The sequence below is a fragment of the Nicotiana tabacum genome, chromosome 12 (genome assembly GCF_000715075.1).
Source record: "Nicotiana tabacum cultivar K326 chromosome 12, ASM71507v2, whole genome shotgun sequence".
NCBI classification, from domain to species: Eukaryota; Viridiplantae; Streptophyta; class Magnoliopsida; order Solanales; family Solanaceae; genus Nicotiana; species Nicotiana tabacum.
In genome coordinates, this window is record NC_134091.1 from 5,139,259 (window position 1) to 5,165,212 (window position 25,954).

General features: G+C 36.7%; 1 protein-coding gene and 1 long non-coding RNA gene across 16 annotated transcripts; one reads left to right on the top strand and one right to left on the bottom strand.

Moving 5' to 3' along the window:
- Positions 1–8,216: 8,216 nt before the first annotated feature.
- LOC107801166 (uncharacterized) lies at positions 8,217–11,003 on the top strand. The gene is made up of 5 exons (XM_016624452.2): positions 8,217–9,174; positions 9,262–9,344; positions 9,411–9,479; positions 10,233–10,327; positions 10,397–11,003. The coding sequence occupies exons 1-5, from the start codon at positions 8,217–8,219 to the stop codon at positions 11,001–11,003; spliced, it is 1,812 nt and encodes a 603-aa protein (XP_016479938.2).
- A 1,665-nt stretch (positions 11,004–12,668) lies between these two features.
- Positions 12,669–21,520, bottom strand: LOC107801167 (uncharacterized). Of its 15 annotated transcripts, XR_012697167.1 has the most exons (6): positions 21,065–21,479; positions 16,608–20,787; positions 16,387–16,462; positions 15,286–15,374; positions 13,233–13,311; positions 12,669–13,048 (listed from the first exon to the last, which is right to left on the bottom strand). It is a non-coding gene; the product is annotated as an uncharacterized LOC107801167 (long non-coding RNA). The 15 variants fall into 15 exon arrangements; XR_012697168.1 differs by lacking the exon at positions 15,286–15,374; XR_001651576.2 differs by having other exon boundaries at positions 16,387–20,787.
- Between the last annotated feature and the right edge of the window lie 4,434 nt (positions 21,521–25,954).

Here is a 25,954-nt window from a genome sequence, read left to right on the forward strand (position 1 = left end):
ACCTACTACTTTCACTTATTATATAAAAAAAAACTAGATGGATTCTGCCCGTGCATAATGTTAGACCCCTAACTCTTGACAACGGACGAGGCACGGCTGTGGCAAGGATTTAGCGTGATGGCCTCGCTATATTGGCCTATGTGCAGGCGAAACAATTATGCGGGGCAATGCCGAAGACATTGTCATGTGGGCTGTCAGGAACAAGTATTGGTCGAGGTCTTTGGAACGACAAGATATGCCTGGCAAAGGCTTGAGAAGGCAGCAAGGACTAATTGGGGCGGCATGGCACGACATGCGCGCCAAAGTCAGTAAACTAATTGGGGCGGCATGGTACGACATGCGCACCAAAAATGGGCACGAGCATGACTGTTGAGAACAAGTATTGACAAATGTCTTTGGAACGACAAGACATGACAAAGGCTTGAGAAAACAGTGTGGCAAGTGAAAGGCGGTATTGCAGAACATGCGCGCCAAGGTCGAGGATACGGGCACTTCGGGTTGTGGCAGTGTCAAATGCAGACGAGGCAAGGTAAAGCGTGGGCAAGGCAAGTTGAAGGGCAAAAACGTGGGCAAAAGTTGTGAACAAGTGTGCTGGATGTGTGCTGGAGTGTGCCAGTGCAAGGGCAAAGTGTGATGGGCACTTGCTGAAGCTGGTAGTGCTGGAATGGGCCCGCTAAGTGGAAAGCTGATGCTGAAGAGGGCCATTTCGTGGATAGTGCTCCAGAAAATAGGGCATAGTGCTTCAGTCATTATTGTTTAGTGATGTTTGTTTATAGCTATTGTAATTGTCCTTTTGTAAAGCTGGTCCCCCATGTAAAAATGCCCTTTGTAATCTGCTATGTGACAGATACTGCTAGACAACAAGTGTTCATGTGCTGTCAAGTGTCAAAGGCAGCCTATGTGCTATAAATAGATGCCTTTGGCCTTAGTCAGTGTATCAAGAGATGGGTCAGATATCTCGAGAGAGATATAGGGTCGAAACAAGAAAGAAACGGGAGGATTTTTGAGTGTTTCAAATGAGGGCTAAGATTGGGCATTGGGCAGATCTTAGTGGATCCAGATATAGGATCGAAACAAGAAAGAAACGAGAGGGTTTCTGAGTGTTTCAAACGGGGGCTAAGGTTGGGCATTAGGCAGATCTTAGTGTGGCATAAGAGCGACTTGTGTTCTTTGCCAAAGTGGGGCTGTGATCGGATTGTGATCATAGTCAGATTCTTTATATTATACTGTAAATAATATAAAGGTTGAGATTTTCCCGTATTTGATTGTCTCTTTGCAATTGTTGTCAAAGTCGTCTAAGTAAAAGCTTGCTGAAAATTTAGCAAGGTGTTGGACAGGCTGAAGGACAAGTTAGGGGGCGAAACTTGGCTGTCGCGCGGGGCACGGTTTTCGTAGGCGGAAAACGGCCCCGCGACAAACTGGTATCAGAACTGGTGAAGCGATTGACGTTAAGTTTTGCTTTGAGAACTGAAATCAAAGCAAGGCAAGTTCGTGGAAGTGGCAAGACGACCAGTGGCAGACATCGTATTGCAATTTGAGAACATGGCTGGTGGCACAAATGCTGAACTCCGCCAAAGAGTGGAGCAGTTAGAAGCACTTATGGGGCAGGCTCTTGAGGAAGGCACCGATTCTTCTATTCTTGCTAGAATGGCACGACTGGAGGCAGATTATGCGGCGAGGCATGAAACTACGCTGGCATAAATGGCCTTAGTGCGCAAGGAGAACGAAGAAATGCAGAGGGAAGTGGTTCAACTTCGAATGGCATTACTGAATATTGCCCCTAGAAGCGATGAACGTCCCAGAGTAAGAGTTCCGGAGCCAAAGTCCTATAGTGGTGCGAGAAGTGCCAAAGAACTGGAAAATTTCTTGTGGGATATAGAACAGTATTTCCAGGCTGCACGTGTACAAGATGATGAAAAGGTGACCAATACGCCTATGTATTTGACAAATGATGCAAAGGTGTGGTGGCGCACACGAGTTGCAGAAGGGGAAAGTGCTGGACTGCCCAAGATCAGAACTTGGGAGATGTTGAAGAAGGAACTAAAATCTCAGTTCCTTCCAACTAATTCGTCATGGATGGCAAGGGACGAACTACGTCACTTGAAAAAAGGTGGCACGGTTAGGGAGTATGTCAAGGAATTCTCATCCCTGATGCTAAATGTGGGTAATATGGCTGAGGAAGACAAGCTGCATTACTTCATGAGCGGATTGAAAGGATGGGCGCAACTAGAGTTGAGAAGGCAGAATGTTCAAAGCCTCTCTACTGCTATTGCGGCGGCTGACGCTTTGGTTGACCTCAATTTGAGGCATGATCCTGTTGAATCTTCGCATTCAAAGTCTGATGCAAGGAAGGAAAAGACGAGGGAATGGAAGAAAAATGGGAAAGGCCAAGCTCCCGAGGACGAATGGGGTGCCAAGAAGGGAAGGCAGATGGAGACTTCCTATGGCAAAGAAAGAAGCAACAAATTCGATGGCTGTTTCACTTGTGGTGGACCGCATTTGAAGAGGGACTGTCCGGTGCAAGCAAAGGTGAATGCTATGCTGGCTGCCGAGAAGCGAAATCAAATGGCGGGGGCAAATGCCATTGTGGCAGATGCTGAAGAAACTAATGGGGAGGTGTTTGTCAACAACCCCTTGGGGCTTTTCAAATAGGACGGATCGACGAGGACGTCGATTTCAAAGGGTGCGGGTAGTTTGTTAGACCCCTAACTATTGACAACGGACGAGGCACGGCTGTGGCAAGGATTTAGCGTGATGGCCTTGCTATATTGGCCTATGTGCGGGCGAACAATCATGCGGGACAATGCGGAAGACATTGTCATGTGGGCTGTCAGGAACAAGTATTGGCTAAGGTCTTTGGAACGACAAGATATGCTTGGCAAAGGCTTGAGAAGGCAGCAAGGACTAATTGGGGCAGCATGGCACGGCATGCACGCCAAAGTCAGTAAACTAATTGGGGCGGCATGGTACGGCATGCGCACCAAAAATGCGCACGAGCATGACTGTTGAGAACAAGTATTGGCAAATGTCTTTGGAACGACAAGACATGACAAAGGCTTGAGAAAACAATGTGGCAAGTGAAAGGCGGCATTGCAGAACATGCGCGCCAAGGTCGAGAATACGGGCACTTCGGGTTGTGGCAGTGTCAAATGCAGACGAGGCAAGGTAAAGCGTGGGAAAGGCAAGCTGAAGGGCAAAAACGTGGGCAAAAGTTGTGAACAAGTGTGCTGGATATGTGCTGGAGTGTGCCAGTGCATGGGCAAAGTGTGATGGCCATTTGCTGAAGCTGGTAGTGCTGGAATGGGCCCGCTAAGTGGAAAGCTGATGCTGAAGAGGGCCATTTCGTGGATAGTGCTCCAGAAAACAGGGCATAGTGCTTCAGTCATTATTGTTTAGTGTTGTTTGTTTATAGCTATTGTAATTGCCTTTTTGTAAAGCTGGTCCCCCATGTAAAAATGCCCTTTGTAATCTGCTATGTGACAGATATTGCTAGACAACAAGTGTCCATGTGCTATCAAGTGTCAAAGGCAGCATATGTGCTATAAATAGATGCCTTTGGCCTTATTCAGTGTATCCAGAGATGGGTCAGATATCTCGAGAGAGATATAGGGTCGAAACAAGAAAGAAACGGGAGGGTTTCTGAGTGTTTCAAACGGGGGCTAAGATTGGGCATTGGGCAAATCTTAGTGTATCCAGATATAGGATCGAAACAAGAAAGAAACGAGAGGGTTTCTGAGTGTTTCAAACGGGGGCTAAGGTTGGGCATTGGGCAGATCTTAGTGTGGCATAAGAGCGACTTGTGTTCTTTACCAAAGTGGGGTTGTGATCGAACTGTGATCATAGTCAGATTCCTTATATTATACTGTAAATAATATAAAGGTTGGAATTTTTCCATATTTGATTGTCTCTTTGCAATTGCTGTCAAAGTCGTCTAAGTAAAAGCTTGCTGAAAATTTAGCAAGGTGTTGGACAGGCTGAAGGCCAAGTTAGGGGGCAGAACTTGGCTGCCGCGCGGGGCGCGGTTTTCGTAGGTGGAAAACGGCCCCGCGACATATAGCACGGGCCCAATACTGTAAAATATGAAATTACTATTTATGATTAATTTGTTTTGATATGAAATTGCATAGGAGGGACAGAAGTTGAGATATTATTGAAGTGACAGACTATTCACATCCATGAGAATACTAAATATACATATATAAACATATTATTTTTTACATATCAACAAAAAGAGATGCATTTGAAGTGACATAGTATTCACATCCATGAGAATACTAAATATACATATATAAACATATTGTTATTTACATATCAACAAAAAGAGATGCACTTTACTTCGAAAGTGGCATAATATTTACATCCACGAGAGTATCTATATTCACAAAAGGTGATTCTTTGTCCATACAGTAATTGTTCTTCTTCTTTGTAGTGCATCAAAAGTACTGACATCTGCAAAATCACAGGAAAATTACCTAGTTTTAGTACCTATATAACATAATGAATTAAGTTTTAGGGTAATATGAATGCAACTGATTTTTTCTAAAGCACTTTTTCAGTATGGGATGATGCCTCCCTACAAGATTAACATAAGTAGGCCTTCTGTTATACCATTATTGATCAAACAATCCTTAATGATACAATATCCTAAGGCAAAGCACGTTAATTTTTTATTTAAGAACAAACTCCTTTAATAAAAAGATAATGAAACACACAAACACACCCAAAAAAGAGAAGCAACAAAATTTAGAGTCATCATCTTATAGCCCTATTAATTAATTTCAATTGTAATGCAAATCACATCGTGATTCAACAAGTAGACTATAGACAAATTCCATCTTTTAAGTCTTCTGATTTTCAGAAGTATAAGCAAAGAAAATACCGATCGTGATGTGTTTGACCAATCATAGTGCCCATCTCTATCTTGCAACTATGACCAATGCAGTTGTTTCAATACTTAAGTCTTTGGGGGAAGACCCATCAAGGAAAGAGATTGTAGGTACTCCATATCGTTTCTTGAAGTGGTCACATTTACTTCATTTTCAAGGTGTTGTGCATCTAGGTTATTACTCTTAAAATGGACTTAATTCCATTGGAAGAAGTGAATTGCAGTCAATCATACATTTTCAGATGTTGGGTAGAATGAGGCGTGCCACAAGTTGAATATGAGGTTTTTTTTATGGCCACTCCTAGCATGTTCAATAGTTTAAGAAAATGACGATGCTCAACTGTTGAAAAGACTTTTTTCATATTTTGTCTTTATTAAAAAGCATTCTTAGTAATGAGGAAGACATGGTGAATTTTTCTTAAATCATTCTATATTGACATGTTAATAAACCATGAAGAATGAGTTAATTAAGTAATATAGGAGATGGAGTAGTATAATAGACAGATACTAAATAGGTAAACTAACCTAATATCACAGTAGCAAAAGATTAGGTTTAACCGTAGGCAAAAAGCAGCAACATAACTATGGCTTTAACCGCATCCAATAAAGCAGCAAAATGCCTTCAAATGCATCCCAAAACAACAGCAAAATGTGGCTTCAGCTTCAACTAAGAGAGTAAGTGAAATTAAGTAAATATGTTGTACATCGATTAAAATTGCTAGAACGTTCCAAGAGAAAATTAAATAATGCTAAGGGGTGCAAAAACAAGTGTATGTAGGAACTACACATGTGTTGATCTGTTTTTTTAGAACTATCATATTAATTACATCTTAAAATTAATTATATGATTAGATGAAAGAACAACAAATTAATTAAAAAGTTCAAATACCTTACAAATACTTTATCAAAGGAGGAGTCCTTATTTCCAAGCCCCGCTTGTAGTAGGAAGCATTGCCTTTGTTAGTTGTCTCTTGAGCTTCTCTTCCCTCCAAGCCAAGGCGTTCAATTTTGCGTTTGCTCCCCTTGGCAACATCCATCATGGTTGGTGGGAACTCTTGGTGGATCTCATTGTCTTTGTTCATGTAAGATAAAATGGACAACTTTTGCAATGTATCATGATATTTTGTAAATAATTTTTTCATTTGAATTTTGAATATCTTTTCACTCAATTGTTTCTGCACATCCGCAAGAGGTAAAATTTGTTTCTGGGAGGACTAAATTGATTAGTTATGTATCAAAAGAGGGTCATTTTGCCATTTGTATGTTTTTGAAGCTAATAGTAATATGAAATATGTACCTTCACATGGTAGGTGTCATAAATTTCTTCTGAGCTGAGGCATAACATTTTCTCGGCAGGTTTGTCCGAAATAATGGCTGTTCCAAAACCACTACTGTCTCTAACAGTGACTTCAAATTGACATCTGTTATAATGTATAGCAAATATTTGGTTAGATGAATAAAAATAAAATAACTGTAAACTCTAAAGAGTTATTAGTCATATAGAAGAATCTAGTAGCATTTATACCTTTGAATTAGATGAGTGGATCGCTGACAGTTTGTACAATAAATTGTCCTCCGAGAGAAAGATCTCGTGAACAATTGCTTACAGTCAGAACAAGCTAACACACAAAATCGTTGGTTCTCATTTGGCAGAGAAAGTTCAGCTTCGACATAAAATACATGTCCCTATATAATTCAAGAATGCCACATGTTTTTTTTGTGACTACAAAAAATATTTAAATTTCGATAGAATAATATAATTTATATTGTTCTTACTTGAGGTTGTGCTTGGATATTGAAAATAGCTATGATTTTATCCTCAAAGGGAACCACCATAACAAAGCCTGTGGAAGATGTACTCTTTAGTTTGTACGCATTAAGCATTGGTTCAATTGTTTTGGCCCTACAAGGTAGATAAAATCTAAAAAATTTGTTCTTGTATATATTAATGCATTATATCAACAATATGCTTCTACAAATGCATAATTCACAAAGAAATACATGCATAATACCATGACTTCAACTCAACAGCTTGTGGGTAAGGAGGATTGAAATAGATTGTTGTACTAAATTTGTTCGACAACCCACTGAATTTGTTCGATGATCCTACATGCATTCAAATATTAAAATTTGATTTCATTGTTTGATATTTGAAAACGAAAAAGGTAAAATCATGTAAGTACTAATACCTGATGATGATCTACCAATTTTTCTAGCAAGAATAACTGGGTATTCATTCAGTTGTTTCAAAAGTTTATTCCCATAAAGATCAATGAAATCTTTCCAGAGTGTGAATTTTGTTGTGTTTTTCATGTAAACAATGAATAGAAGATGTTCAAATACTATATTGAAGCCACATAAAGAAAATACAATATTTGCTACCAGGCTCTCCCATGGGAACTTGTAAAATGATTCTCAAACCCAAAACTTGAAGCATATAGAAGAAATATGAAATGAGCATGAGATGACAACAATTCATAATATTGATGATTTATAGTCTGATATAATTGGTCATTAGTTTCAACCAACATACTGTTGTAGCAAGGAAGTCAAGTAAATGTAACTAAAAGTAATAGCTAAATGTGAACTTGGACGATAAAATAAACCTCAAATGTAAGACATTCTTTATTTACAAGGTAATGTAAATTCAGAAGACACAAAAACTGAAAAAGTAAAATACCTGCCATATAAATAAATTCTCCCAAATATTTAAGTTGCAAAAACAAAAGAAGTCAAGTGCTCAGGGAAACAAATAATGAAATATTTTACTTTGCAATCACATAAATCAAGCATTCCAAGTTACATCACATATACTTTAAGCTTAGGAGGTTAATATGAAATTGTGAACAATAACAAATATCTAGCTTAGACAAAAAAATGATGGCCACATATTTCAATAAAAGGAAGCCCTGTTTCCCTAAGAAAAATTTTGGCACTATGAAAATATAAGACGGAAGTTACACCTTTAGTCTGGTTAAGGTAATGTACGAAGTCACAACCTAATGGCTAAGATGTTCTTTTTCACACATTGCATTTTCAAGAATCCCAATAAAGCCACTATCCTGAGTTTTAGCTTCAAGCTTTCGTTTCTATGTGTGCTTGATTTAACAAGAACCATATTACAAGAGTGCGAGTGCTTCACCCTCTTACCACTCAGCAGTACTACAATATGGAAATATAATCTCAAACTAAAATGCTGCAAAAACAACATCATAGTTGAATCACATGCAATCTTTTTTTTGCCATAAAAAGAGAAAACCAACAGCTACAACCGAAAAAGGAGAGGTGGTTGAAGAATCACTATTTGATTCTGCTATTATTCGGGTGCAAGATGACTGAAACGAAACCTACCGTTGATGTCATTCCGGTTATGTCCAAAATTACGGAGAATAAGTTCATGGGTTCCAATTACATGGATTGGAGTAAGACGATCCGTCTCTATTTGCGGAGCATCGACAAAGAGAACCACTTGGTTGATGATCCACCCAAGGATGAGACTAAATCAGTCTGGTTAAATGAGGATGCAAAATTGTTTCTCCAAATCAAGAATTCGATGCACAGTGAGGTAAATGATCTAGTTTCTCATTGTGATTATGTGAAGGATCTAATGGATTATTTATATTTTTTGTACTGTGGAAAAGGAAACTTGTCTCGCATGTATGATGTGTGCCAGGCATTTTACCATCCATCCATGCAAGATCGCTCTCTCACCACTTACTTCTCAGAGTTTAAGAAGGTGTATGATGAACTTAATATTATATTGTCGTTTAGTCCAGATGTGAAGGTACAACAGTCTCAGCGTGAACAACTGGCGGTCATGAGTTTCCTTTCTGGTGTTTCTCCCGAATTTGAAGGGGCCAAATTGCAGATTTTATCTAGGACTGCTATCTCTTCCTTGAAAGAGGCCTTTACAAGAGTGTTGCGTACTGAAAAGTCTCATCCAGGTCCGACAGCCACGATCGATAGTGGTGTTCTGCTTAGCCGCGTTCAAAAGAATATGAGTCATAGTAATCGCAATCGGAGTAGCTATAGTCGAGACCTAAAGCAAGGGGAAGTTGAATGTTTTTATTGTCATGAGCTCGGTCATACCATACGTTATTGTGTGAAGCTTCAGAATAAGAACAAAAGATCTCAGTATGCCAACATCGCCACTTCCGAGACTATTTCACCATCTCAGACATCATCTCCTCCTATCAATACTATCTCCGAGTCAGGTAAAACCACTAAGTGTCTCCTCTCTTCGTCATCCAAATGGGTCATTGATTATGGTGCCACAGATCATATGACAGGTAACTCTAAACTCTTTGCCACTTTTCAGTCACATACCCAATGTTCCACAGTTACTTTAGCCGATGGGTCTACCTCATATGTTTTAGGGTCTGGCACTGTTAACCCAACATCTTCTCTTTCCCTTAGTTCCGTCTTAAATTTGCCTGATTTTTCTTTCAATCTAATATCTGTCAGTAAACTTACTCGTACTCTAAATTGTTATGTCTCATTTTTTTCCAATTTTTGTCTTTTTCAGGATCTTACGACGAAGCAGATTATTGGTAAAGGTTCTGAGTCTGGGGGTCTCTATGTTCTTGAATCACAGGTGCCGAAATCCATTTCTTGTTCAACTGTGTTGTCTCCCTTTGATGTACACTGTTAATTGGGTCATCCATCCTTGTCTAGTTTGAAGAAGTTATATCCTCAGTTTTGGAGTATTTCCTCTTTAGATTGTGAGTCATGTCAGTTTACTAAACACCATCGCCTTCCTAAAGTTTCTAGAGTCAATAAATGGTCCGATTTACCTTTTGAGTTAGTTCACACCGATGTTTGGGGTCCATGTCCTATTATCTCTAAAACTGGTTTTAGATATTTTGTTACCTTTGTGGATTATCATTCTCGTGTTACTTGGTTATATTTAATGAAAAATCGTTCGGAGTTGTTTTCAATATTTTGTGCTTTTTGTGCTGAAATAAAAACTCATTTTAATGTTTCCGTTCATAATTTAAGGAGTGACAAGGCAAAAGAATATTTTTCAGATTTGTTTAAAGATTATATGGTTACAAATGGTATTCTACATCAATCTTCTTGTGTTGACACCCCTTCTCAAAATAGGGTTGCGGAACGAAAAAATAGACATCTTCTTGAAGTAGGCCGAGCACTCCTCTTTCAAATGAAAGTGCCAAAATATTTTTGGGCTGATGCCGTCTCTACAGCTTGTTTTTTAATAAATCGTATGCCATCTTCTGTACTTCATGGTAATATTCCTTACAACATTCTTTTTTCCTCTAAGCCATTATTTCCTATTGAACCCCAAATATTTGGTTGTACTTGTTTTGTTCGTGATGTTCGTCCACAGGTAACTAAATTAGATCCAAAGGCCCTTAAGTGTGTGTTCTTAGGGTACTCACGTCTTCAGAAAGGTTATCGGTGTTATTCTCCAGATCTCAAAAGGTACTTAGTGTCTGCCGATGTCACATTCCATGAAAATTATCTGTTCTTTTCTTCATATGTTTATAACAGTCCTACAGAAGAAGATGATACTTTAGTCTACACTGTCACACATCCAGTTAGTTCTCCAACACCTCTTCCTCAGTCACCCGTTTCCCTCGATCGACCATCCGAGCAACCACCTGTTCTTCGTGTGTATACCAGGCGACAACAAACCTCAGAACCCGATCCTTTACCTACTTCTGCTTCGTCGGTAGATCCAACCTCCTATGTTTCAGATCCTAGTTTAGATCTTCCTATTGCCATTCGCAAAGGTACACGACAATGTACTTATCCTATTTCTTCTTTTGTGTCTTATGACCATTTGTCTACTTCTTCTAGCTCATTTATTGCATCATTAGATTCTGCTAGGATACCTAAAACTGTTCGTGAAGCATTGTCCCACACAGGTTGGCATGATGCAATGATAGAAGAGATGATGGCTTTAGATGATAATGGTACTTGGGAGTTGGCCGATCTGCCCACTAACAAAAAGGCTATTGGGTGCAAGTGGGTAATTGCTGTTAAGTTTAACTCCGATGGGACAGTAGCTCGCCTTAAGGCACGCCTTGTTGCAAAAGGGTATGCACAGACCTATGGAGTCGACTATTTGGATACTTTTCCCCGGTCGCCAAGTTAGCTTCTGTTCGATTATTTATTTCCATGGCAGCTACTTATGATTGGCCTCTGCATCAGCTTGATATAAAGAATGCTTTTCTACATGGAGATTTTCAGGAAGAAGTATATATGGAGAAACCACCTGGGTTTGTTGCTCAGGGGGAGTGTGGAAAGGTATGTCGTCTTCGAAAATCTCTTTATGGGCTGAAACAGAGTCCCTGTGCTTGGTTTGGCAGATTTAGTAAGGCTGTTCTAGAATATGGGATGAAGAAAAGCAACTGCGATCATACAGTGTTTTATAAAAAGTCTGATGATGGTATTCTTTTATTGGTAGTATATGTTGATGACATCGTTATTACTGGAAGTGATATTACAGGAATTTCAACTCTAAAGTCTTTCCTTCACACTCAATTTCAGACGAAAGATTTAGGGCAACTAAAGTATTTTTTGGGAGTTGAAGTTACACGGAGCAAGAAAGGCATCTTCTTGTCCCAAAGGAAATATACTCTTGACTTGTTAGCTGAAACTAGAAAGTTGGGATCTAAACCATGCAGCATGCCAATGGTTTCTAACACACAACTCGTGAAAGAAGACGGTGAGTTATTCGAAGATCCAGAGAAATATAGGAGATTGGTTGGGAAACTGAACTCTCTTACAGTAACTCGTCCCGATATCGCATACTCTGTCAGCATTGTGATTCAGTTTATGTCTTCCCCAATAGTCAGGCATTGGGCGGCTCTGGAGCAGATTCTTTGTTATCTAAAGGGATGTCCAGGACGGGGTCTAGTATATAAGAATAATGAACACACTAACATTGAGTGTTTCACAGATGCGGATTGGGCAGGGTCAAAAGCCGATAGGAGATCCACGACAGGATATTGCGTTTTTGTTGGTGGAAACTTGATTTCGTGGAAGAGTAAGAAACAAAATGTCATATCTCGATCTAGTACGGAAGCAGAATACAGAGCTATGGCATAATCTGTGTGTGAGGTTGTATGGGTACATCAACTATTAAGTGAAGTTGGCTTCCAAACTACATTGCCAGCAAAGTTGTGGTGTGATAATCAAGCTGCTCTTCATATCTCCTCTAATCCTGTATTTTACGAAAGGACTAAGCACATTGAAATAGATTGTCACTTTGTTCGTGAAAAGATTCAACAAAAGCTCATCTCTACAGGTCATGTTAGAACTGGAAATCAATTGGGAGACATTTTCACAAAAGCTTTGAATAGAGCTCGAGTTGAATATATCTGTAACAAGTTGGGCATGATCAATATATATGCTCCAACTTGAGGGGGAGTGTTGACATACAAGTTGTCTAGCACATGTATACACATGTACTACATCATAGCTAGCACATGTATATGAGTTGTATAGTAGGTGTAATACAAGTTGTGTAGCACATGTATACACATGTACTACATCATAGCTAGCACATGTATATGAGTTGTATAGTAGGTGTAATTAGGTGTATGACAACTAATAGATTAGGTGAATTAGTATTATAAATAGGCCTTGTAATCTTCTCTTCTAGATATGAAATATAGAACTTCTTTGGTTTCTAACAAAGTCTAAGATCATAATCTGAAATATAGTTTTGCATCATCAGATAAAGTTTAAAATAATAAAATAAGAATGAATATATCAAGTGTCAACATGTCATCCAAGTACTATGTACACAAAGCTCTAGTGTGTTGATCTGTGTCTTAAACAAATCTTAAGGTCGATTACACCCTAGAGTAGTGTCATTTAACCAAAAAAACAAAAGTATAACTTCTAACGGAAAAAGTAAAAGTGATATCTCCAAAATGCTAAATCTTGCGAACAGCTTTTATCTTTTACAAGGAAAGTTGTGATGCATATGCATTACACATATCCTGAGATAAGAATATAACTTATGAAGAGGAACCATTGAGAAAAACCCAAGAAATCTAACAACAAAAAAGAAACCATATCATCCACCCCAAAGAGGGGTTCTTAATATTAGCTGCATTATTAGCTTCAACTGTCTGTTCGGCAACAAGCCAACAACTTCACTCGTGCAAAACAGATAGCTCTCTAAACCTCCTGCTCATCCAAAGTAACATAAACAAAAATCAAGTAAGAGTAATTGAATTATTAAGTAAGAGTAATTGAATTTGAGATGCTACTATCATTCTTAAGAAGAAATCTAGGAAACATTTACACATCTTTTCAAATAAAGGCATGGAAGAAAAATGGTGAATAATAAGACGTAGAGAGGGGATACAACCTTATGTTTCGCGAAAGCAGGACTACGAAGATTCCTCTCTCACTACAGCTCTTTGTCCCTTCCCTCCCCTGATATACCCCTATTATTTCAAAATGTATTTTACAAGTTAAGAAAATAACAAACTATCTGGATATTAGTAGCGGTCGACCATCGTAATGGACCCAAAATAAATGCGTCCATCAAGAATGAAATGCATGGAGTAAAAAGAATGTAGATACTACCATCATATTTCCTCTCTGATTTTATAAAGTAAGGATACTAACCACTTAAAATATCATTCCGGCTCATTAGCGGAAACATAAGTGACCAAGAATCATTGCTCATTTTAAATGCAAGTGCAATATTTAATATAAAGAGCTTCACATTTTGGTTCACTCGACTCTCCTATCTTGAGTAACATTATGAGAAACTTAGCCATGTGGTTCGATTTAAGGCATGCCCCTTTTTTTTTGGTGGCAGCTAGCTTAGTAGAATCTCTATTCTCAAAATAGAATAACGTTTTTTTGGTACAGTGCACAAATCATGTGTGTGCATTCATTGGCATGTGAAACTCGATTACAAGGAATATTGGAGAGTGAAGATTACTATAACAAACTTCAATTACCGAATGAATTATACACAATGGAACTTATACACAATGAAACTTAGTTGTCCAACATCTAAACTTCGATAACCTCACTATGTCATTCAGCTTTAATTACAAATCAGTGACTCCTTATGGAGCTATTAGTAAGTCCTCAATCTGATTGTAAATACTCTGACCTTTAGTTGCTATTATTTCATTTGTGAATCAGATAAAATAATAGTTTCTCTGTCCGGATGATAATATTCTCGCTGTAGCTTTTTTCATATAGAGTAAGAAAAGTTGAAGTAATTCATGTTTATCTATTATCTCTTTATGAAAGAAGAAGGCTTTGTAGGAGTTGTTTGAAGGCACCTAAAGTTGGAAGGTAATTTTGGAGAGAAAACATCTAGTTTTAGAATGTGAGTATTTGTGGGATATACTAAAAAGGATCTACTTCTACTTTGTTATTTAAGCTACAACTGACATTACTTTGGGTTGTTACTGCACTCAAATTTTTGATACCTGAATATACCTAGAGGATCAGTTGAGATTTTGAAAATGATATGACTAACCTTATTGATGTTTTTGCAGATGACACTATTATGCTAAGGGGTGTGAAATTCTACAATGATCTATTCATGCAGTGGGAGCTGATTCATCGGCTGGAAGATTACATAAGAACTTTGAGCTTCAAAAATTTGTAAATATGGAATGAGGGTAAATGCATTGTAAATAACGAATTCACACATATCTATCAATTCCCTTTGTCTAACATTTAAATTTTTCCTAAGTAAGAGCTTAAGTTCCCTCTTTATTCAATTTGAATCTCCCTTTAAACATAGTCGTTATCATATATTCTGGACTTTCCAGAGCACAAACTCAATTCTGATTCCTAATAGTATCGGGCTTTCGTCTAATCTAAATTTCATACCACACATCATAATTTCTGCTAATAAGATGTAAAACTTCATCCAAACTCATGTACAGCTAGATAGAAGAGCCATATCAACAATATTTGTATACATGTGGTCATTATTTATATTTTTTATTTTTTTGTGAGGTCGAAGGAAATTGATCTTTGTCTAGTGAGATATAGATAATTATAATTTAAAAGAATTTCTAGTGGTAGGGGTACGATTTCCTTCCTATAGCAATGTAAGGAATAGAAAATATTTTTTTCCCTGTTGTTCTTTCTATTCGTGCAATTCATATGGTACTTTATCTTATAATCATGTTAACTTTTATTCATGATTGATTTAACTTTCGTTTATCATTAAGACTACAAGGATCTAAAAAGGAGCCTAAAATTGGAATAAGAAAAATAGAGATGAAAGTAAACATTATAAAATGTCTAGAAGAGCTTTTCAAAAACTCTTCACGAAATCCATAAGCAGGTCATTTAGATCTAAAGGAGGAGGTGAAAGACGAATGCTAGAGTACTGACAATTGATGTTATATTTATTCTCAAATATAGAGCTTCCTTCTTACACTTGGATAACTCATGAACCATCAATTTGCTTTACGGTTCATTTCTGCACACCATCTGCAGGAGGTTGTCTTTTTATAGCTTTCGACCACTGTGGATTGTATCGTAAGCAATAGCAAAATACAAGCTTAATAATCAGGAGATTCCTCCAAAGATATCAAAATCTAGACTAAATCAACTATAAAAGAATTATATTTAAGTAGTCAACCAGATAATGTAAATATAGTGAAGTTAGAATGAATTCTCTGACCAAATCAAAAGAGCAGAATGAGCACAGATGATGCACACAATCCACCCAATAGCAATCAGTGGCGGAGTCCGAATTTTGAATAAGGGGATTCAAAAAAATGTAAGAATGTCATAAATAAGATATGAACTTATGTCAAGGAGGCTCAATGGTTGGTATATACAAAGAAATTTGTTTTTATCCTTTTTTCAAATTGTAACTTTCCACCTGAGGGGATTCAATTGAACCCCTTCACCAAAGGTAGCTACATCCATCAGTGGGATTAACCATTGCGCAAGACCAGGGTAAGCGCATGAAATTTCAACAAGGTCAAACTCAAATCCAATTCTCTCTTGGACGGCAACTACTCTGAAGGTTTCAGCAAAATAGGTATCTACATCTAATTTTTTTTTGATTTGCACCAGGTGTCTGAGTCTCTATGAGACCCGACTAATCCCGGGGGTGCGCAGGCCCTCGACAAGGAGTTTCCCGAAAGTGCACCACGGTTAATTCAGGTTTTATCTAGTCCGATGGCCCTCGAAAATTATTTGCACCTATTGGGTTTCGAACTTGAGACCTTGAAAGGGAGCAAACCCCAAGGCTCAAGTCAATTGCCACCAGGCCAACCCCTGAGGGTTTATCTACATCTAAAATCAATGATAAGAAATTTCTAATTAGTCAAATAATTAAATTACAATGCATCATGTGAGGCTCTGACTAAATCAACGGAACAAAGTGGATGTAGATGATTCATAGAACAATAAATTAGTTCACATATAAACCATTAGGTAGTAGTTAAAAGTTGCCGAGCCCGCTGCGGTCCATTAACGCAGCCACATAAATCTAAAGAAGGAGAAGAAATACGAAGAGTACTCACCTTTCAGTCACCAGACAGAAAGATAGCAGAAAAGTGAAGCTGCAAAAAAAAGGTGGAAACCCAAGCAAAACAGAGGCTGTTTCACAATTTATTGGGCGATATCAGCTAACCAGTGCGGTAAATTATCCGAAATAATGTTGAGGTTAAAGAGCAAATTTGCAGAAGCAAGGGGTACCAAAGTAAACAAACTTCAAGAGATAATGTTAATTGCAGATACCCACCAAAAACGTAGGTGGTGCTGAGAGAGAAGAACAGGTCACAACGCCAAAAGCAAGAACCAGTTTATCTTCCACGTCGGAAACGGAGGAGACGACGAAAAGGCGCGAGTACCCAAGAGAGAGAAACAGAGCACGGAGGAAAAGGAAAAGAATTCAGTGATTTTGCGTCCACAAAATCGGCTGTGTAAGACATGACAAAAAGACCAAAATAACCCCAAATTTTGATACAAAAAAGGGAGTTTGTTGTAATTGCAAAAGCGGGACGACGAAAAGCACCTTAACTCCCGCTTCTATATATACTAGTGTGAAATGGCCCGTGCTAAGCCCGGGCCCAAACCTAATAAATTAGTAATTTATATATTATTTTATGGAAGGAGTAGATAAACTTTTCATAGTGTACTCTGATTAGTGTGTGAAGTTGAAATGACATGCATGAGTAATGAGTAATGAGTTACAGGTACTCATTGTGATGATCATGCTATGCACAACCCCAAGCTCAGAGTCAAAAACATAGTTTGATATCTAATTATGTCGTTTATAGACATATATGCTTGTGGAAATAACATTTGACTATGTTGTAACTGACTTATATATGGCAAAAAAAGGTCGAAAGAGGAAGTACTGGATCATTTGGAGAAAATCTATCGAATATATTAGAGTTAGCTGTTTTCCAGCTGATAATTTTGTAAAATGATCAACAAACCTTATGAAGTAATATTATACAGGAATCATGCTTAGCTACAAATGCCTTGGACAGTAGAAAATGAGGAGTTTTCATCTCCCATTCACTAATGAAATTTTCTTGACTAACATATATAGACGATAACCATTAACGCTTACATTAAACAATACATCGATATACACATTTCAAACTTCTTTGCATATCTCTCTACTCCTCACACCTCTAAGATCTACACCCCCTTATATTAATGGTGCAATTTACCTAGGCCTAAGTATAAACAAAAATCTTAGTATTTCTCATGCCACAATGCCAGCAAAGCATATTTAAGCTTCATAAATAAGTTTGTCCATGTCTTGCACCATCCAGAAGTCCTTACATTATGTGCTAAGATGAACTGACAAAGCATAATTGAGAGGGAAGGGAAGACCAAAGTAAAAGTTGTCATCTTCAATTTCCTATTTTTCGGAGCAACATGAAGCAAACTCATAGTGACAGTAAGAAGCTCAACAGAAAAAGATAATCAACCAACGTAATAGGACATCTTCTTCCTCCCTCTTGTCACGAAATAAAAGGGCAAAAGAAAAAGAGACCTAACAGAAAATATTTGGTGCTCTAAAAGATCCAATTATGTACCTGCAATTTTGGGGAACTAATCTAGAGTTACAGACTACAATAGAACCTATCAGCGCGACCAATTAACAGTAAGGATTATTGCGTTCAAGCAAGTCATAAGAACCTTTGGCAGCAACCTAATTAACACAATGATGAACCTACTATAGTCTATCTACTTTTGAGTTTGTAACCAAATAGAGGCAATTCATGGATAGTTCCCTCCACTGTAAGTCTAAATTAATACGCTGGTCTTGAATTCAATAATGAGCCAAGAAGAATTCATCCTGAGGCCCGAGCTTCATAGCCTATCTTCATCAAGCAACCTAGTCTATATTGGTTTATTGTTTTCTAAAAACCTTACTTGATCACTCATTTTTTTTGTTTTTCAATTACTGGTGCTCATCTTGAAGATTTAAATGAATGATCTTTACATGAAATAAAAAAGTTGTCACTTTTTCCTGCCAATTGTTCATAAACAAGCAAAATAAATACTCTAATAGATAGTCGAACATACTATTAACATTTGGGAAAGAACACTATAACAAGCGTATAAAAACTTTCACAACTTCTAAAAGCACTTTTTCATTAAATTTTGACTTCTAATAGAAGTATAAAACACAATTGATGTTTATTGAGTTAGTCATGCTGAGTAAGAGCAAAAAAATTGAACTCCTGTACTTATAGCAAAGTTTAAAACATAGACTAACTCAATAATTAGGAGCGAATGAATTTAGAACTAACAGTGTATGCGCCACAAGTATTTCATGTACCATTTAACCCTTTAATTTCTATATTTTAACGCTACTAATTATCAAGAACTTAATCATAAAAACACCTATAACTTTATCTTGTGTTCAGAAAGTGCATACACCATCAATCAGAACTCTCCAACCCCTTAGCTAGTATTGGTTACTTCTCAATATTCAAAAAAACCTTCATGAATTCTTTGCATCTACTCCTTTAGTTATAGTTCCTTAAACAAATTGCACCTTCTTATCATCTGGATCACAGATCTGATGAAGCCAATATGGCAACATATCAGTAATTGTTATTTACAGTTGATGAATCTGAAACTAAGATACAGAACGAAGTTACCACTATATATCTTCAAGATTATATTTCTTGAATCGAGAGGGTCTTTTAGAAGTGGAAATACCTACCATTCATATCGACATAAAAATGTCTTAGAAGATATCAAATAGAAGAACAATATAACTACCAAAACAAGAAAACTGAGTATGATTAGAGGTAGAATTTGAATAACCTTAAACTTCTCCTCTAGCTCTTCGATTTGTTTTTATCATGGAATAAATTTCATAGGTTATCATCCCCATCATCTCCTTATCAGTGCCTTCTTCTTTAACTACAGCTGGCAGGAAGAAAAAGATTCTAACATACATGTATAAAACTACAACGAAATATTAACAGTATGATCAAAGCACGGAGGGGGAGAGAGCAGCTAGCAATATAACCTTTTGGTTTCTGAAAAATATTCAAGAGTATCACAAAAATGGATAATAACCTTTTGGCTCTTGCAATTGCTTCTGTCAATCCTTGAACATGTTATTTTGTTCACTCCAAAATTGTTTTGTTTTATGCAGAATACACAGTTATTCTTCACGCTAGATTGTTACTCATATGTAAATGATTAATATAGGTACTTGATTTTAGCTTGATAAATTGATTTCTCATCTTTTTATGCAGCATGATGTATCGATTCCCTGTTATGAGGAAACTTGCACTTAAAGATTATGGATTGAGTAGCTTACCCTTCGTCATAATGAAAAACCTGGTTAACCCCTTCTTGCTGGAACCAAATGTATCATATTTCATCCTGAATTGCTGCTTTTTTGTCTAAAGTCACACTGCCTTAGCCTTTTTTAAGAAAGGCAACGAAAGTCACAGCGGTCTTTGAGTTGTGTAAACAGGGAAAGATTTATATTACTCTATGTAACATATCAGATTTCATAATCATATTTTCAAAGATAAAATTTAAGCTAAAATATTAGGGGTACTTAATGAGAAGGTTATCATCATATTTGACCACTACATATTCACAAGGAGCAAAACTACAATAATTTATGAATAACTTGTAATTGCCCAACACCAATCCCCACCACCATTTTTGACTCACCAGAAATCTATCTATCTGTTTTATCAGAGTGAGGCTTTGGAGAATGAACATTTACATCTTTATAAGTTCCTTCTTCATTCCCATTTTGCTAGTATTTTTTTATGATTAAAATGATTACCATCAAATTGGTCTCAAGATGTAGCTAATATTCATTTACACAGACAGAACTAAACAACATTCTTCTCTAAAACTACATGTAAAAGGATTGAGTGAGATTCACTTAGATAAGATCTCAATGAAGCAGGTATCACTTTAAAATACAATACTTTTGGACAATCTTATTCTCAATATTCAAAGCTATTTTTCACACAGCTCACACTGTTGATAAATTAAACTGGATAGGATTTTGATGTTTGAGTTTTATCCCGTCACAACACGAAAATGGTAAAGCTTCTTATTTTCTTCTCAGCTTGATATGTTTAGCTATCGGATCAATATCCTAGTCAAACACACATATTCTTCAAGGAAATGAATTAGGATATCTAAGATTACTCACAAATCAGAATTTGTAATTCCTAAAAAGAGGATTTACAAATCTAAAGCAAGCTAAGTTTATTTTTAAATCACTACGAAATTTCAATTACTCACACTCATGTGGAATGAGTATTAGAAAACTTAGCACACCTCAAGTAGTGCCTTCTCTTAGGTTGAAAGCAGTAACCAGACCTACGAAAAAGCAGAGTTAGAGAATACCAAAGAGATTTAGAATACCTGGGAGAGTACCTCTTCGACAATAATTGCGGCCGCTACTACCACTACAAGATTATATTTTAAACATTAGAGAGTTATAGACATCTCAAGCAAGCAGAAATATGTCAATCCTTATAGACGTTCAAAAAGGATAAACACATAAATCATGACTACCAGAGAAGCTATTTCAATATCTTGACATCTATCTTTATGAATGACTTAAGAATGCCAAGAATATAGAAAATGTATCATTATCGAAAACACACAGCTGTCAATTAATAAGGTGCAACACATTTCAGCACTTAATTCCTAAATTTCGAGATAGAAAGTAAAGAAATTTACCGAAGAACTCCCAAATTTTAACTCAATATCTAACATTGACTGAGGAATCCATTGGAAGGAAAACTGAATCTTGGAAATTTAATAATTTGTACCACCGAATTTGGATGAGACGAATGTTGTTAGAGAAGACTACAAGATAAAGCTGAAATTGTAGAGACAAATTGACATGGGAAGAAGAGACGCGTACAAAAAGGGCACAAAGGTAATTATGTGCCCAGCTTTAAGCGCATCGGACACGCGGCGCATTCTTGAATCAGATCTTTTGTCGATTAATCTCAAAGTTCAGCCTATATAGCGGATCAGTCAACCAATTATATAGCCCATATATGAATATCTATTTTTACCCCGGGAAGCAGGACGACGAAAAGCGCCTAAACTCCCGCTCTCATTTTTTCCTCGTTTTGTTACTCTTGTTGTCTCTGACTCTTTATTTTTTCTCTCTTCTTAACTTTAAGTTCCAATTTTCAGTTATCAGTGAGATTTAATCTAAAAAATTTCAAGGGGTTAATGTTAATGTCCTTTCAAGATACTTTGTTGAATTTTTAGAATGAAGAATAAAGACATTTGAGAAAAATGATTTGTTCTAATCACACTTGACTAAGTATTGGATAACTTGCATTTTTTTTGTGTTGGTGTCTGCTCCAATTTGCATGCAGGTATCTTTGAAAAAAACCAATTTGTCAAAGAGAATAATGGTAATGTCTCAAGTTATTATCTTGTAATGTTAAATTTAAGACTAAATGTTGTGTTTGTTCGGAATGTCGGCGAAATCCATTTTAAATTTAATTAAAATTGATTTTTGTTGAGCATTAATTTTTCTTATCTTGTTATTTTCTAATTTTTTCAGTATCGAAAAGCCTATTCACAGACCATTTATTGTTTTATGGAACTTCCTAGTTTTATTGTTGTTGTTTTAGAATAAATATCTTATTATTCTGGGTTTGGATGAAGCCTATCTAGTTTTATTTGTCATTATTGAAATCCACCAAAGTTCTGAATTAATTATGAAGATATTTCCCTTTATTGTTTCTGTTGAGTTTTTTCTTTTTGATATTCTTTTTACCTCTATGTATGGTTCTGTCTGTCTTGAAAAACTTATCCACTAGACCATTTAAGGTGTAGGTGAGACTGCTTTAGTTGTAGTTCTGAAATTCAATTATAAACAAAATAGCAAATCACTTTCTTTAAGATATTTTTTCCAACTTATTTAATTAGTGGTTACATTTTATCTGCAAAAGCAAACATCAAGGAAGACATAATTGGAAAAAGTAAGAGCAAACTTGTTTTCACGGTATCATAGTTGTAAAAAAGTTTCTCCTGCTGCCATCAACAACGTACCTTAACTGATATTTCACAGATATCTGTGGCGGTCATATCAAGAAATTTCTCTCCTAATTCGCCTATTAATGTTGCAACAGTTGATCCACTTCCATCTGTCATTACAACCTCAAAGCGGGCCCTAATATGCAATTAATTTGCGTTATTTCATTTTCATAAAGCCAATGACTGAAGAAACTTTCTTTCTTTGAAGATGTAGAACAAACATATTTTATTAAGCTCGGACTCCAAGACGCAATACCTGGGTGTCAACATCGCAGGTTGCTTGCAGCTCCCACAGTGAATAATTTTCGGCAAATGAGTTCTCTACTGCTGCCCGCAGTGGGAACACAGTAATTCATAGAAATCTTGGTCGGCAATCGGAAATGATAATTTACCTTCCACGTAAAACAGTTGTATCTGTGAAAGAGGAAAATGCAGGTAGATTTATTTAGTTGGGTTAAAAATACTAAAGTTATTTATATGTACACATATTAGCATGCGTGAAATGCACATACATGAGGTTGTGACTGGATAGCAACAATTGGGACAATATTGTTTTGTTCTGCTGCAAGCACCAGAGACAAATCAATCACTGTTTGCTGACTGTATCTCATTAATCTTGGTCGGTTGTCTTTGACCCTGTACGTGTATAGAGGCATTTCAATGGCAACAAAATGTGAGGTACATTTAAAATGACACAAAGAGGTTGTGACAACTGACAAACTTAAAAAACACAGGAAATAATAGGAATTGGTTGTTCCAGTGACAAATTATTGTGCAAATTACACCAACAACACTGAAAATCAACAGAAAGTACCAAAAAAATATTTCTTCTAGTTGACCACAATTATAATGCATATAACATAATTTTCAACTGGCCAGAGCTCCAACATATAGTACAAATGTGGTGTGTGGACATAGTGTAGACACGTTCTAAAAATACAAATAAGAAACTATTAGCCTCAGTGACTGCAGTAGTTCCTGTTGGAGGAGTAAATTAATTTTGCAGAAATCTAGTCAACATTGAACAACGGTATCACCTTATTTGTCAGATGGTACAACAACTATCTCCGAAAACCAATGCGGTGCAGTGCTATTTCATAGCTAATCAAAGGGGTAATAGTACATATTGGAAGCTCATAGAAGTACTGGTTATTCTTACCAATGTTATATATACCATACCAAAATACTCACTGAATATAAGGGCAAAGTGACACTTCCCTAAGAGTTGTTCAGTAAATTATTTTGGTGAGAAAAATTGCATATAAGCTCTAAGATTTTAAACTCATAAAGTTATATTGTAAAATGAGATGCAATGTAGTTCAAAACCATCTCAATTAAGATACACAGATGCCAAGTTGTTATAAACTTGTAATTACCTGAAAGAAAAATATTGAATTTATAGCCTGCTAAGTATGTCTCTTTTTTTTGGGACGAAGGGAAACACGGTAGTGCAGCAGGAAATTGCATATGCTGGACAATCTAGTTTAACCCACACATGTTTAGTTTGCATGAACTAATTAACCAAATATAAAATTCAATTATGTCAATATTTGTTCCATACCAATTCAGAAGTCTTCCAACTTGAGGATATGGTGGATTTATCAGTATAACCGAATTGTACCTTGTCGACAATGATAATACTATATGACATATTATGTTAGTAAAGAATTCACAACAGACCTCTTGCAGTACCCAAAAAAAAGTGCAATGTTTTCCATACCGCCATAGCTGGCTCGCGTAATTCGTTTTGTTACAATTATTGGGTATTCAACAACCTGTGCAGCGAGGATGCTCCCATCAGTGTCGGCGAAGTCTTCCCACATCGTAAGGATAGTAGGCCTCATACTGCAGTAAAATGAATGGGCAATAAGTGACACTACCTAATAAAAAAATATAAGTCTAACAATGTCCGCAAGAGTAATAAAGAAGAGGATGTAAATATAAAAATAGCAGAGACAATTCGGTAAGACTGGAATTCAAACAATGCTATAAGTAAGTAACATGTTCGCGCAGGAGAGTGAAGGTTGACAGAAAGGTCATTTAAATGATGCGTATCGTGTGTTTAAGCATACAAATGCAGCATGACCTATATAGTTTTTTCCGGTTTGGAACTAATGACTTCTAGAATATGTAATTGTCACCGTATTTTCTAAAGTCTATGCAGCGAATATATAGTAAAAATATACATTTTAGGATTCGAAAAGAGAACAGATAAATTACCTGATAGATTGCCGCGTATAAGGATTCAGAAGGGAACTTTTCTGTCTGTGTATGAACTTAAGAACTTATCTAAATAGTTTTTCATATGTTAATATATTGCACTTTATCATTCGTTATTAAGGTTTTTTTGTCAACCAAAAATATTTCTACAAAAAGTTGTAATTGACGTAGAAGAGTAAATAAGGGAGCATTTGGAGAAATGAAACACGTCTATCTAATATATTAGAGTTAGCTGCACAGTAAAATTTTTTTCCAATGGATGATCTTCTAAAATGAGTAACAAACTTTCTTAACTCATATTATATATGAATCATGTTTTAGCTACAAAAATGACGTGGGCAGTAGAAGATGAGGAATATTGATCTCCCGCTTACTAATGAAGTCTTCTTGACTAAGATGTGTTAGATGATAGCAGTCAATGTATACATTAAAAAAAGGCAGTAATGGACATATTAAAAAAACAATGGTAAACACATATCAGGCTTCTTTGCATTTATTTTCTCGTGAGTAGTATTGGATTTTACCAAGGCCAATATACAAAAACAAATTGTACAAAACCATGGTAATAGCTGAAATGTTGTAGCTCAAAATGTCAGGACGAAGAAAAAGTTGGATTATGACTGAAAGCCTATACAATTTATTTTTGGAGATCTTTTGTCTTGTTCTATTCGTAGAAAGATTAAATTTGTTGAATGAAACGGTAAGGCAAGTGTCATAGATCAAGCTGAAGATGCAATAAATGAGTCTGAAGAAATTTCTTCTTGCCAGCTTTAGTCGAAGAAGGTGACACTGATGAGGAGATGACTGAGATTATAATCTCATGACATTATAACTTCTTAATTGAAGGTCTCTGACCGAAGTAATCAACTGAATAAGATGACATTGTAGCCAATTTTTTTTACAAGTAGTAGCGACAACAATAAAGTAAATAGAGTGCCAAAAAACTTACTTGGCATCCATTACGACGACTTCACGGCATTTGTTACTGTTAGCGCCAACATACTTTATGGAGCCACAATTCACCACAACGGCAACTATGATACAAATAAATTTAGACCAATGTACACAATGTCGTCGGCGGCAAAGGGTACAGTATTCAACCTCGTCGGCGGCAAGAGCGGTGGGTCTTGTATGTTATCATCTTTCACCTCTTCGACGACAGTGAATTTGTCAATAACCCATTCAAAACGGTTGATAGGCACTTTGTAGGGTAAAAGAACCCTCACTTTTGGGGTAGATATCAAGTAAGTGGAAAACAGGGTGAGCTTGTCTGCATACTTTTCTATGTCTTCCCCGTACAGAACAGCGGCTACTTGCTCTTCCTGCAATTTGATAGAATGATGAGTT

Coding starts and splice junctions, on each gene's coding strand:
- LOC107801166 (XM_016624452.2), top strand. CDS start 8,217: ATGACTGAAACGAAACCTACCGTTGATGTCATTCCGGTTATGTCCAAA. Junction 9,175..9,261: donor TGCCACAGATCATATGACAG/GTAACTCTAAAC, acceptor CATATGTTTTAG/GGTCTGGCACTGTTAACCCA. Junction 9,480..10,232: donor TCTATGTTCTTGAATCACAG/GTGCCGAAATCC, acceptor GTTCGTCCACAG/GTAACTAAATTAGATCCAAA.